This window comes from Abramis brama (genome assembly GCF_963993115.1).
Source record: "Abramis brama genome assembly, chromosome: 6".
Lineage (NCBI taxonomy): Eukaryota > Metazoa > Chordata > Actinopteri > Cypriniformes > Leuciscidae > Abramis > Abramis brama.
In genome coordinates, this window is record NC_139968.1 from 31,354,713 (window position 1) to 31,367,157 (window position 12,445).

Consider the following 12,445-nt stretch of genomic DNA (forward strand, 5'->3'; position numbering starts at 1 on the left):
TTTGAATTAACAAATTCAAATACTCTGTGTTGCTAAAAACATTTCTTCCTGAATACAAAAGCTGGTGCACTTTGAACTCGTGAGTGCAAATCAGGCTTTGGCTCCAGCTAGTCGGTGACCAATTGACTTTTACGACACTAATTTCACCTCAGAGACATTCCGAACCCCCCCTTTCCCCTCTCTGGACCACCGAGAGATAACGAAACTTGAAACTTTCTACACACAGACACACACACACACACACAAACATCCTCCTATAGAAATATAGTTTTAATGTATGTAACTCAGATTTGGGTTTGACCTTCCTGTATGCATGTTAGTAATTTGTTTGATCATATAATTATGATTTTCTAGAGGTGTGGTTTTGAAATGTATTCTTTAATCAATAGTGTTTTAGTTAGAGAAGGTTCACTAACATTCTCTGGCAATCCCTTCCCCCATGTGTTGAACTGTGTTTTATTGCCTAAAGGAATGTCCAGCAACAAAGATTTTAGGAGTGGAGCAGTGTTAATCTTTAACCCTACTTAAATCCTACATTTTCTATATGTATAACCATTGAAGAAATATGTAAACCTGAATGTAATTTCTCTTTTCCACGATTGTTCTTCTCTGTGATGGGTTGTTGTATTCTTGTAAACCTTAAATGAATAATGTTTCAGATGTGCACCCTGTTACAATCATAGATATGCCATGTGGATCTTTTTTAAAAAAAAGTCCAATTTTCATTCCCACTTGTAAATGCACATCACATTTTAGGTTAGTCTTATTCCCAGTTTGTTAATCGAACTTTTAATACTTATCTTACAGAGTAAGAAGGTACTTCTAGGCCGTAGCTTTTAAACATACCAAATTTGGTCTTGAATTAAACCTCCATATACCCGTGGAAAGATATGGATACCAAATTATGATAAAATGCATTTTACTGCAGTTATAATTGTTTAACGTAGAAATGGCATGATCCTAAGACTGCCATAAAACATGCAAATCACCCATACAGAAATGTAATATATGTCAATATATGTAAATTACATATATAATGTTAGTGCCCATGTATGTTTGCTGCATATATGAGAATATATGCAAAATTCATATATGTAAAACACATATACATATATGAAACATATATTTCAAAATATATCAAAAATGGCCGTTTTCATGTAAGTGCCATATATTTTCCCGTATATGCACATAAATGTGAAATATATGTAAGACGCATATATGTATACACGCATATATGGCGCATATATGTATACACGCATATATGGCGCATATATGTATACACGCATATATGGCGCATATATGTATACACGCATATATGGCGCATATATGTATACACGCATATATGACGCATATATGTATACACGCATATATGGCGCATATATGTATACACGCATATATGGCGCATATATGTATACACGCATATATGGCGCATATATGTATACACGCATATATGACGCATATATGTATACACGCATATATGACGCATATATTTATACATGCATATATGTACTTATTTCTATAGTACATACTTTCACATGTATTAGGGATACAAACCTTATATCTGAATGCCTTGAAATTAAATGCCTATAGTTTGAGATTGTCTATTGTGTGAATACCAAATATAGTATTTTAATACAATAATGCAGTGTTTTCTTTGTCATTTTTGACAAATACATCCACAAAGTACCATAACCATATGCCACAGCTTTAAAAATGCATCAGTATCACATGCATGTACACTGTAAAACTTTTCACTGTAAATTTACAGTTAAATACTGGCAGCTGGGTTGCTATCCACATACTGTATTTTTACAACACTACTACAGTAAACAGCATTTACAGTACTCCACTGTAATTACCAAATACAGCATATACCACATTTTACATTAAACTTGTCGACAGCAATAAATTGTATTTTTACAGGGAATACTGCTTTTATTATTACATAATTAAAATATTATACTTTAAGGTTTCATAAGAGTAGTCACACTAGGAAAAAGAAAACATTTTCTGGGTTTTAAAACATTTATTTAGTTAAATTGCCTTCTGTGAACATGTTGGCTGAATTACTTTTTAAACATAAAATGCAATTTTAACACTTAAACAGGTAACAGTTAGCACTTAATTAAAGGAATAGTTCACCCAAAAATTTTAATTAGCACATGATTTACTCACCCTCAAGTCATCCTAGGTGTATATGACATTATTCTTTCAGACGAATACAATCAGAGTTCTATTAAAAAATGTCCTGGCTCTTCCAAGCTTTATAACGACCATAGTCCATAAAAGTGCAAACGAAATCCCATTCAAAGTCTGCAAGGTTTCGCAGAAGTGCACAACTTGGCCAGTTTTCTTTGAAGTTACTTGTCCTTTCTTTGTTTTTGATCCACGTTCAGGATTGATGTCAAGAAAGCGTCTAAAAGGCAGAAAAAAACAACAATTAAATATTATTAACTGAGTGTATATATTTTGACAAAGAGAGACAGCACAAAAGCGGTCTAAAACTGAACAACATGAAAAAAATAAAATAAATGCAATGTTGGATGTTGTGAAAAAAAAAATGCAATGTTGGATGTTGTGATCAATAACTGATATTTTTTCTGCCCTGGTAAAATACATCAACTCAATGTGTCTGTTTACATGCACACTGTCAACTAACTAAATTTTTGGAAGTGGGGTTGCCAGATTTAAAGTTTTATTCTACAACTTTTGTCTACTCATCACCCAGCTCATTAACAATATCATGCCCTCATCCGGTACCATCAGAGTATCAGTGGAAAGGCAGTCTTTAGACTCTCCATTTATATAGAGCACACACTGCCAGAATCCAGCCCAAACCTTTGTGACAGAAATCATTTAACTTAATTGCAAGCCTTGCAAGTTTATTGCATATATGACAACATGATTTACCAGACTAAATGCATGTTTGCACCCAAAAATTTTAATTCTGTCATTATTACTCACCCTCAAGACTTTTGTTCATCTTCGGGACACAAATGAAGATATTTTTGATGAAATCTGATAGTTTTGTCCTTCCATTGATATCAATATCATTGCAACTGTCAAAGCCCAGAAAAGTGGTAAAAACATTGGTAAATATATAGCTACAGTGGTTCAACCTAAATATTATGAAGCAGGGTTTCTGCACATTTTTTAAAGTCAAATTTAAGGCTTTTTAAGACCTTTTTAAGACCCGAAGAAATCAAAATTAATACCATGCATTAGGGGTGAGCAATATTGACAAAATATGTCTCAATCGATATTTTCAAAGTTTTCTTGATAATAATTAGATAACATTTTACGGATTGTGTTTCTGTGCTTGGTGCCATGGCTTGTTTAGGCCTGTTGACAGCTGACTGACAAAGATATTCATATTCTATGCAGTGGTCAGTTTACAGCAGTGACAGAAATTAACATTTTTTATTAAGGGGTAATATATTTGCCACCTTAAATTGATTTCAAGGGGCATTTTCACCTATATACGGACATTTGTAGATGTTTCAACAAGATATCTTTCACATCTACTGCAGTCAGATTCACCCGTGTTCACTCTGAAGGAATCACTCACATGGCTGGGCACTTGTATGACACATCAAGGATGTTAAGAGGCTAAAAGCAGGTTTAAAAATTGAAGTCAACAGGGTGCAAATTTTAAAAAGAGGATAACACGGTGTAGGCAACACCGATTTTTGTCGTTGTTCTCTGTATTGACAGCACTCCAAATTTACAAAAAAATTAGCTCAATGTTAAAATTGACCGGAGTTCTCCTTTAAGGTTGCACTAGTTACATGGATTATTTAAACAATGTTTTTACTAGCTTTCTGGGCCTTAAAAGTTGCAAAGACGTTGCTGTCTATGGGTGGTTCAGAAACCTCTCAGATTTCATCAAAAATATCTTAATTTGTGTTCTGAAGATGAACGAAGGTCTTACAGGTTTGGAACGACATGAGGGCGAGTAATTAATGACAGAATTTTCACTAATCCTTCAACTGAAAACAACTTGCACCGATATATCTTAAAATATATGACTGCCACTGTTTTGTCTCAAGATGCACACCAGTAATGTTTTTTTTTTTTTTTAATGATACATTATTATAAAAGCTGCTTAAATACCCTAATTTTATTAAGGCCTAGACCTGGCTTAAAGAGCAACTTGCAGGTTAGAAGACCCAACAAGTCAATGTATAGAAAAATAATGTAGGAACTAGATTTTCTTTAAAAAAAAATTATAAATATGCTACAGTGGCTTCTGGAGTCGTTTTTGTGAGAAAATTTTACTTCCGCATCTGAAAATGGGCGTGACGGGCGAGAGTCGTGACGTAGCACGAGGGAGAGCGGTCGATTCAAACAACAGGGAAATATGGATTGCAATGACATTTCGGACGCTGAGGAAATTGTTTACGGACCACAGCCATACAATTATGAGCCTGCTAGGCTGCCAAGAGAGCAGGGACAGGCCAGGATTAATGTTAGACAGAACATATTGGAACTTACAATAACAGAAACTAAGCTTTGATCAGGCGTTTGTCATGCTCATTAATATCCGCCCAGACTAACGTTACGTGATATAACTTAGCAGTTTCTCATGGAGAGACAGAGAGATATTTATTCCTGATACATTTTTTGTTCCATAGGTGCTTGTGTGGGAAATGCGAGGCAATGTTTACAGCTGAGGAAAGTCAGTGTTGCAGGGAGGTGGATGCATACTGGGCCTTAGTGGAAAATGCCAAACTTTCCATGGTTGCAGTTAGTGTTACTACAGTAAAGCCATGGTGAATGTTGCTGATCTATGGACACTGGATAGTTCGTTCATTCATTGCACAATGTTTATTCCTGGTTTTCACGTCAGCGCTGTTTGATCCGTTAATAACGGAGAAATGTGAATATTTCTCACTAGATCTCGCAGCGTTGTTATTACTTCAGTGGCGAATTCTTTATTTACTGGATCTCGCAGTTAGGCTACAGTGTTGCTTGATCAGGCTCGCGCTGCACTGGTCCAAACTGATAAACGGTCCACACAAACACAATAACGAGTAACTGTTAGCTCAGTTTCGTTCCGCTTACATTGCGTTTGCCAGTTGATGTTGTGCTCGCGCCTACATCCAGCGGGAGAACCCGAAGATGCGTGCACTGAAGGAACCGCACTAGCTCTGAGTCTCACCCGGTTCTTACTTCGGTATCCCATGTTGAACTCCTTCATATCGCCGGGACGATAATCCTCCGATCTGAAGTGAACGCTACACACGACCGCGTTTTCCGAAGCCGACGCGGAAGAGAAATCCCGTCTCTTCACCTGCACAACCCGCACCCAGGCACGAAAGATAGCACCGTCCTTTTTCCTGTTAGGAAACCGGTGGACTCGATGTCCTGACAGGCTGGAGTTTTTGCAAGCTCCACAAACACATAAATTTACCATGACGATGATAAATTGAAATACAAAAACTACTGAAAACACACTGTCTCACGACCGCTCTTACTGAATACCAACCTATTCTGCACTGAGCTGCGGCAGAGCACAGCACACGTCTCCCTCGTGTGACGTAAAATGACGCGATGTTGAAAAAAAAGCGGTTTGTACGAGCAGTCAAAGAAACGCTCACTTTATCTACTAAATTGGTGTCATTATGTCGTTTTAAAACATTTTAAATCCTGCATTATCTTTTCATATGGTATTTTCATACACGGTTATATATTCATTTAGATTTTTTTTTTACCTGCAAGTTGCTCTTTAAGCTAAGCCCTGTATGGAAACCAGGGCCATATTGTTCATACCAGTAGTCAGCTTAATAAATACTGTCAAGTCAAGGTTAGTGACACAATTCAGTCTAATATATATATATATATATATGTATGAATGGCAAATATGCCAATGACTAACCTCTGACCAAACTCAAGGTGCTGCCTCTTCCTGGTACTGCAAGCTGAAGTTATAGGAGGAGGCAAACAGCGCTGCCAGGCCAGTGATGAAGAGGCTGTGATCCTTCACACACACCTTGACCTTCCAAACTTAATATCCAGCACTGGTTGCTTAGAGATTGACCTGTAATGGAATAAAAAAAAAAAAAAAAAAAGAATAAATAAATAATATTAATAATTAAAATAACTACTGTGGGTTCCACTGTGGTTCGATGTAGTTGTCTATTCATAGTTCTATGAATTAAATTTTTCAACTAAAAATTAAAATTGGTTAGAATGCTAAAATGCACTGGCATATAATTTTGTTTGTTTTAAGCATAAACTCACTTAATTTTGACTTATTCTTTCAGAAAACAAGACAATTTTTGTGTCTAATAAATGCTTCTTCATGTAAGAATTGTAGATATCTGGACTGGAAACAAAATAAAAACACTAATTAAGAAAAACATATTTTGCAGTAGGGTGAGTAAATGATGGCTTTTCATTTTAGGTTTCATCTACCCCTTTAATGTTTACATACCAGGAAATAAGTCGTGGACTTTCTGGCAAATGTAGATTGCTGGACATCAGCGATGCAAATTTCTGAAACAATTTTTAAAAAGGACAGCACAACCTTGATCAACAGAACCCAAAACATAAAACATATTACAAATTAATGAGATTTGCTGAATAATCTCTACTTATCTGCTTGAAGGATAACACCGTCTAACTTCTTTGAATTAGGGAGTAGTTGTAGGACCATGGGATGGCAATCAGGAACAGGCCTACTACATTTGAAAACAGCATTAGGAACATGGATTTTCATGTGCTAGCAAAATTCTGACAACGATTCAAAAGCACGATCACAGAACTGACAGAATTTGACAGCATTTTTTTTTTTTTTACAACATAGACTATAACTGTAACACTACTTAAAAGCACTTACATTAACAATGGCCATCAGATTACAAAGCCTAAAACGAAAAAAATATCAAATGCACGTCATGCAAATAGCATGGTAAAGGTTGTCTATTATATGAAATGTCGAAGTTAACGTTACTTGGTAAACAGGTGGAACAGAGTCAGTGAATTGCTTGCGCGGCCACGGTAGTAAACCGCGTTCGCAAAATCAAACCAAATACGTGAAAACAATGTAGAAATGCGAACGCAAAAAAAAAAAAAAAAACTTATATATTGGCTTACCGTATCACTCAGTTGAACAATTCTCCATCTTCTCAAACTCTAAATCCCACTTATCGTCACGCGCAAGTTGATTACTCAATGACAAATTCTTCCATCCGTCTTCAGGTAGCTGCTACCGTTAACGTCGTCCATTTTCTGCTGCGTCACAGGCAACTAATGTTTGAAACACGAACCGAACCGAACCGAACCGAACCTCAAAAAAGCTTTAAAATTGCTCACAGATTCGCAGACATTGTTTATCTTGATAACAGGAATGATTATTTGTTCAGTTGAATCCCGCTGACAAAACGAGTTTGCCTGTTGTAGCTGCCTAACGTTACTGTCTGCTCGCATGACGCGTCACATTTGAACTGAATTGAGCGCGAAAGAAATCAATCCCACAATGCAATGCCTTTTCAGTCAGTATGATGGTAACGAATTTATCAGGACGAAAACATAAATGTGCTGTATATTTACAGCTGTTCTGTAAAAGATACAGCTTAATACTGTATTATGGACATACAGTAGCCTACAATTCTGTAAGAAATTCGTTGTAAATTTACAGTAAAGGGTTACAGTGTATGTTTACATACATTTATTAAATATGTTGAAAACAAATATGTATGTCACATATTTATAATTAATGTTGTCCATATATGCGAGAAACCAATACTATACTGTAATATATGCAGATATATGGTATCATATATGGATGAACTAAAATATTTTCTTCACATGTTTGGACACATACATGTTCATATATGCTGCAGGCATATATTGTGTTCTCAGATAAGTCAAATATATGTATAGATATATGTTGCAGTCATATATTGTGTTCTCAGATAAGTCAAATATATGTATAGATATATGTTGCAGTCATATATTGTGTTCTCAGATAAGTCAAATATATGTATAGATATATGTTGCAGTCATATATTGTGTTCTCAGATAAGTCAAATATATGTATAGATATATGTTGCAGTCATATATTGTGTTCTCAGATAAGTCAAATATATGTATAGATATATGTTGCAGGCATATATTGTGTTCTCAGATAAGTGAAATATATGTATAGATATATGTTGCAGTCATATATTGTGTTCTCAGATAAGTCGAATATATGTATAGATATATGTTGCAGTCATATATTGTGTTCTCAGATAAGTCAAATATATGTAGAGATATATGTTGAACATATATTGTGTTCTCAGATAAGTCGAATATATGTATAGATATATGTTGCAGTCATATATTGTGTTCTCAGATAAGTCGAATATATGTATAGATATATGTTGCAGGCATATATTGTGTTCTCAGATAAGTCGAATATATGTATAGATATATGTTGCAGGCATATATTGTGTTCTCAGATAAGTCGAATATATGTATAGATATATGTTGCAGGCATATATTGTGTTCTCAGATAAGTCGAATATATGTATAGATATATGTTGCAGGCATATATTGTGTTCTCAGATAAGTCGAATATATGTATAGATATATGTTGCAGTCATATATTGTGTTCTCAGATAAGTCAAATATATGTATAGATATATGTTGCAGGCATATATTGTGTTCTCATACAAGTCAAATATATGTATAGATATATGTCATGCTATTTAAAATATAAGTACATATATGGCCATATATTACATTTTTGTATGGGCAAACTCATAGTGAGACAAAGAACTTTTCTCCCGCCTGGAATTTCGCATTCCAATTGGCTCAAGCCCCAGGGAGGAGTGAAATTCCTGTGCCCTAGAAAAGCGGTTACACTCCGCGTTCCGTTCAGTTGAGTCCGGTATTTTCTTTCGTCTTGTTTGTTCCTGCTTGTTCGAACCCTCCTCATCAGGAAGACCATCAATGGCTCCCGTTTAGGGGGCTTTATATTTTCTTTTCTTTAAGTCTTATCTTTATTTTCGTCTTCGGACTCAGCGAAGCACACGCAGCAAGCAACTCCAACTTTAAAGAGACTTGAACATCCCGCGGCCGCGCTCACCGAAGCAAGCCCTGTTTTCTTAAAGAAACACAGCACGCGCACGTCTCCCCTCAGACGACTCGCGCTGCTCCCGAAGACACGAGGAAACACGCCCCGCTCTTAAAGGAGCTCTTCTTCAGCAAATACAAAGAGAACCGTGTGCCATGCAAGTATCGATTATTGAATTGAACTTACAATGTGATTTCTTTGTTGTCTCTTACGGGTTACTGTCTGTGATTTTTGCCATGCTGAGATCATCTCGGTGATCTCTCTCGTCCTGAAACTTTAGTTTCACTTTCTCCCTTCCTCTCCCTCTCTCATCTGTTATCCGTTTAGTCTTGTATTTTGTTTACGTGTCCTGTACATACATATTTACTCGTGTAAATTGTAGAACTTGTATTCCTTAGTTCGATGTAGTATTAGTCCAATTATTAAATTCCATATGCCCTTGACTGACTCTGATTTAATTGCCCATGTTACTTAGTCCCTGAAATGTTCGATCTTAGCTATATGCTTTATCTTGGTAGGCTACGATTTAAGTAACCTAATTTTAGTCTACAAACACCGAGAGTGTCTTTTCAAGGCCTGGAAAAGATACTCTTTCTCGTGTTTGTAAGAAGGATAATTTTCCTTGAGAGTTAATTTAATCTTACGTACAATCTGTTCGCTGGACAAACAGATTGTTTGATAACTAAATTAATTCCATTAAAGTTATCCCATAACTTCGAGCTGAAATAAGAACAATTGATGTATTAATGACGAACCATAACCCGTTATGGTAATCGTTCATATATCAATCTAGTTCAGCTGCGATAAATTAATGTAACTGTAACATACAAAATATTAATCATATTCATGATTAATTATTAAAATTCCCTATAGATCATTTGAGCTAATATTAATATTAATGTACGACCCATTGTTCTTACAGTACACAGAATAAACTTTAAAGGTGCAGTGTGTGATTTTTAGTGGCATCAAGTGGTGAGGTTGCAAATTGCAACCAACAGATGTTACGGTGGCCAACAGGAAAACATGTTGTCTGAGACAACAGAAAGTAGGCAGTTAAGCAATGAGGTTTCTTTACAAAGATAAATTAAGAAAATATGTTCACTTAATTATTCAGTAAAACGATATGGTGTTGCGAATATTATTGTTACTTGTTCATCATTGATTCAGTGTTTTATTCACCCACTTTAGCTAGCTTCTTTGTGTTTGTCCATTTAGGGCCACTGTAGAAACATGTCAATGTAAGGGGACCCGCGGTGTAGATAGAAATGGCTCATTCTAAGGTAATAAAAACATAACGGTTCATTAAGGTTTTATACACCACTGAAAGCATTGTTATGATATTGCATTTCTGTCAACAAATGCTCCTAATATTACTCACAATGCACCTTTAAATAAAATGTTTTGAATTTGTTTGTTTTTAATTGTTTTTTAAACAAGGTCAAATTTCCATCACCATTTTCGTCAGCAATATATATATATATATATATATATATATATATATTTATTATTATTGTGGTGTATCGGGATAATGTGTATTGCATGATGTGCATCCATTGGTTCCTATGCTTGGGAGAGGGTATTAAAGTCACGTGATGTGATTTGCACGTGTGTTGATGCAATGTAATCAGTGTGTGACCTGAACACCAGTAAAAGTATGTTGAGAGCATTTGGTTGTTTGCCTCGTGAATATACAACAATTATCTTGTTTATTGAATTGTTGACATGAAAAGTCTGCCACAGACCATGCTAAGTACCAAAAATATAAACGCTCTAAATGCGTGTGTGTTTGTGTCCTATAGACTGTTGCGCAACCGTTAACTGTTAGATGCTCAAAAACACAAATCAGACACAATTTAAAACCGAATAAGAAATATAATATTAAAAGGTTTAATATAAGATTAAAAGTTACAGATACCTGAAGCTGTCGTATCTTGCCTTTTAAGTGCTGGCTGGGGGTGTTTTACTTCCTTTTTTTATATATAATTTTGAAATATCCATTTTAAATAAATTGATCTTGTAAAATACACCAACAAACTGCCTGGCTCCAAAAGATCTAATCTCATTTGCAGGATCGTAAAGACGCTTAACTTCTCATCGATGGTTGGCCAGTTTACATGTCAGTCAGAAGGACTAGCCTCAGTGGGCGGTTCTTGTCGGGTTTGAATGACAAGTTGACACTGTAGATGTGAGAGAGCAAATCTGCGGATCTAATCTAAATTATTTTCATTAGCTTGAAAACTCAGTGATGGTGCGTACAAGGCTTGGTAATAAAAACATTCGGGGCTCCAGCAGCCCCCTTAACCCACCCCTAGCACCGCCCCTGGTTTCAATAAAATCAGTTTTTGGAAAAACAAGGAAGTTTTGAGTTTTGAAACTTGCAGGGTATTTTTATGGTATAACGAACTATTAACTGCCAAAAGATCAAGGAAAATTTGAATTCTCAGTTCATGACCCCTTTAAATCTTCAGCTAATAAAAAATTGTCCACTACAAAGTAGAAAACTGCAATAATATACAGCTATACTACTATTAAAGTCCTCTAAAGTTATTTTGACTACAAAAACTCTTATTCAAGATGTCGCTAGTTAGCGCTAGCGGAATGATACGAAAATAGCGCTGAAAATCAGCGGAATAATATACAACGTTGCTATGGGTGAACAGGTGACAGTTATTAATAGTAAATCTGTGACAGCTAAATGCTGCGGTTGACCAATCACAATCAAGCATTTCAGAAAGCTGCGAAGAATTATCAATAGCCTACAGTTGAGTGTGATGCTCACGTTAAATGGTAGAGACAGTCATATACATTAAATTCCTTACTTTATATTAAAATAGTATTGTTGTTTGTGTTTAGTTGTATAACCGATACAGTCTAGTTTGTTGAGTTAAAAAATATAAGTGTATTGTAGATATAGTTGTGTATAAATTGTGTATAATTGTCGCCACAGTCATGTAACGTTACATGTTGTATGTTATATACGCACCCAGAAGCCACATCGTTTCTGTTCCAGTTGGGGTGGATGATGACTTCACTGACGTCCATGTACCTGTAGTACATTTCATGGTTGTTGATGTCGTGGGCGCCCAGGAGAACCTGCCAAGTTCTCGGGCTGCATAGAAAACAAGTTCAGAAACACATAGGTAGAGTAAGAACAAATTACAACTAAAAATGTTTTGCAAACACATTGAATGTGTATTACATCTGCCGTCAGAGGGTGAATTGTGCCAGCCCTATGAACAGGCGTGCTTCAGATCAAGAATAGACCTTATTCACAGCAGCGCCATCTTTGATTTTTAATGGGAATGAAAGCGAGGCTTTGAGGGATAGACATTCATCTCTTCAGTCAGTGGGTTGTACTGTTATTTAAGTGTTTTTGGA

The 12,445-nt window shown here is 35.7% G+C and overlaps 1 protein-coding gene and 1 long non-coding RNA gene across 6 annotated transcripts in view; both read right to left on the minus strand.

Annotated features, from left to right (window-relative positions):
• The window catches only part of LOC311085782 (elastase-1-like), a 200,576-nt gene that overhangs the window by 186,814 nt on the left and 1,317 nt on the right, over positions 1-12,445 (minus strand). For both annotated transcript variants that reach the window (XM_084118414.1, XM_084118415.1), the window contains exon 4: positions 12,051-12,176. In XM_084118414.1, coding sequence (XP_083974540.1) covers positions 12,051-12,176 — 126 coding nt within the window. The remainder of the gene's footprint in view (positions 1-12,050; positions 12,177-12,445) is intronic.
• LOC311085792 lies at positions 1,605-7,572 on the minus strand. 4 transcript variants are annotated; one of them, XR_014606949.1, is made up of 6 exons: positions 7,099-7,572; positions 6,842-6,869; positions 6,437-6,683; positions 5,879-6,040; positions 2,965-3,059; positions 1,605-2,416 (listed from the first exon to the last, which is right to left on the minus strand). It is a non-coding gene; the product is annotated as an uncharacterized lncRNA (long non-coding RNA). The 4 variants fall into 4 exon arrangements; XR_014606950.1 differs by having other exon boundaries at positions 6,842-7,571; XR_014606951.1 differs by having other exon boundaries at positions 6,437-7,566.